The sequence below is a fragment of the Palaemon carinicauda genome, chromosome 1 (assembly GCF_036898095.1).
Source record: "Palaemon carinicauda isolate YSFRI2023 chromosome 1, ASM3689809v2, whole genome shotgun sequence".
NCBI lineage: Eukaryota > Metazoa > Arthropoda > Malacostraca > Decapoda > Palaemonidae > Palaemon > Palaemon carinicauda.
This window is the reverse complement of record NC_090725.1, coordinates 54,528,322-54,530,821: the sequence shown is the minus strand read 5'-3', so window position 1 is coordinate 54,530,821 and position 2,500 is coordinate 54,528,322. Positions and strand designations below refer to the sequence as shown.

Sequence of the window (2,500 nt, the reverse complement as noted above, 5' to 3'; positions counted from 1 at the left end):
GAGATGAAATATTATTGTTTATCAAGACTCAACAAAATTCTTAGGAATAACATTGAGATTTTACATGCTGTATATGTATGTAAATATACAGCATTTATACATATGTGTGTGTATGTATATATACAGTATATATCTATCTATCTATCTATCTATCTATCTATATATATATATATATATATATATATATATATATATATATATAGATAGATAGATAGATAGATATAGATATATACTGTATATATATATATATATATATATATATATATATATGATGATATAATATATATACTGTGTATATATAGACATACTTTTTAAGTGCAAGGTTTCCACACGCTCTCCAAATATCAATTAAATTAATATCATATGCGACCTTTATCTTGCCAGTAGCGTTTTTTTTTCAGATTCATTTTTTAAAAACAGATTTTTACGGTCTTTTTTTTTGTGCAGTTGTTCGATGTAGTTGAATGTATTGCAGTAACATTCACGTGACACATACTCCTTCTCAAAGGCACCGATGAAATATGCATTTCAGATTTATTTTACTATATTTAAAGGACTCCTTTATAAGCATTTCAGAGTTATTTGATTTTACTTTAAGGACTGCTTTTCAGGTCCTGCACTGCAGGGGAACCCTACTCTTGGCAGGACCTTTTCATAATTCTATATAATACATTCCAAAGCATTCAGCATTTCACACCGCATATTGCTCGTTTATTGTCAAATCCATATTATCGGAGCACTTGGAAAACATTTTTATAAATAACTAGTTTACTGTCAAAAACCTTTTTATAAATGTCTTTATTGTTGAATCCATATTATCGGAGCGCATGGAAAACATTTTTATAAATTGCTAGTTTATTGTTAAAAACATTTTTATGAATGGCTTGTTTATTGTCGAATCAATATTATCAGAGTACATGGAAAACATTTTTATAAATGGCTTGTTTATTGTTAAAAACATTTTTATAAATGGCTTGTTTATTGTCGAATCCACATTATCGGAGCACTTGAAAAACATTTATATATATTGCTAATTTATTGTCAAATCCGAATTGTCGAAGCACCTGGGAATCAAAAAAGGTCCTCAGCTGACTTTATAAATCCTTCAGGCCGTCATCTTCGTGGGTATGCTCGTGGGCCTGGCCCTCGGCGCCCCTCAGTACAACTACGACATCCCTCAAGCCCCTTCCACGCTGTACGAGACCCCTGCCGAGTCCGTGCAAGAGCCCGTGCAGCTGTACGAAACGCCCCAAGAGACCATTCAGGAACCCGTGCAGTTGTACGAGGCTCCTTCTAACACCCTCCTGATTGCCGAGCCTCAGAATATCGTTCCCAGCATTGTCAATCCTGTAAGTAAAAATCTCTCTCTCTCTCTCTCTCTCTCTCTCTCTCTCTCTCTCTCTCTCTCTCTCTCTCTCTCTCTCTGTATATATATATATAATATATATATATATATATATATATATATGTATATATATATGTATGTATGTATGTATGTATATATATACATATATATATATATATATATATATTATACATATGTATATATACATATATAAATATATATAGATATATATGTATTATATATATATATATATATATATATATATATATATACATATATATATATATATAGATAGATAGATAGATAGATAAATCTTAACTAGCCTTAAGAAAAAATATTTTATTTTTGATTCAATAAACAAATACATTTTCATTACTTTCCTTTTTTATCATATTTTTTTTATCCCTAAAGTGAACTTTTATACCAAAACAATATTCCAGAAAATATTTCATTTTTAATTCATTAAAAACATTTATTTTCATTACTTTCCTTTATTATTTACTCGGATTTTTTTTCTTTTAAGTGAAGTTTTATACAAAAACAATATCTTCTTCAGCCTTAAGAAAAAACAATTCGTGTTTGATACATTGAAAAAATACATATTTTCATTATTTTCCTTCATGTTGTTCTCATAATTTTCTTGTGTTTTCTACCACGACCTTATACTTCTATTTTTTAAATCTGTTTTTAGTGTGATTTGTAGATTTGAAGGTGTTTTATATTAATTTTTATATTTTCCACCAATAAAACACAAAGGTCCCTTTCCCTTTAAAGGTATATTTCTTACATTTTTTTTCCTTCATTTCATATAAGGTTCAATTTCTTTCCCTTCTGAAAATAGCATCATACAAGTACTCAGTTTATCCATCTTACATCTTTGCCTGCGTTACTGAAATAGAAATGATGGGAATTAGAATATTTTAGATGAACATCTACGATTTAAGGATGTTTTAATATTTGTTTTTATTATTCCTTTTCTTTTAAAGGTCTTTCTTTCATTTTTTTCCTTCGTTTCTTATAAGGTTGAATGTCTTCCCTTTCTGAAAATGGCATCACAATAATACTCAGTTTATCCGTCTTACATCTTTTCCTGTGCTACTGAAATAGAAATGATGGCAATTAAAATATTTAAGAAGAACATCTACGGTTTAAGGG

At 28.7% G+C, this 2,500-nt stretch overlaps 2 protein-coding genes across 2 annotated transcripts in view; one reads left to right on the top strand and one right to left on the bottom strand.

Annotated features, from left to right (window-relative positions):
- LOC137648322 (uncharacterized) overlaps nt 1–2,500 on the bottom strand; it is a 37,294-nt gene that overhangs the window by 15,590 nt on the left and 19,204 nt on the right. The window lies entirely within an intron of this gene.
- Nucleotides 1–2,500, top strand: part of LOC137642151 (cuticle protein 8-like) — a 5,499-nt gene that overhangs the window by 1,200 nt on the left and 1,799 nt on the right. The window contains exon 2 of the mRNA XM_068374695.1: nt 1,110–1,349. Within this exon, the coding sequence (XP_068230796.1) occupies nt 1,110–1,349 (240 nt within the window). The remainder of the gene's footprint in view (nt 1–1,109; nt 1,350–2,500) is intronic.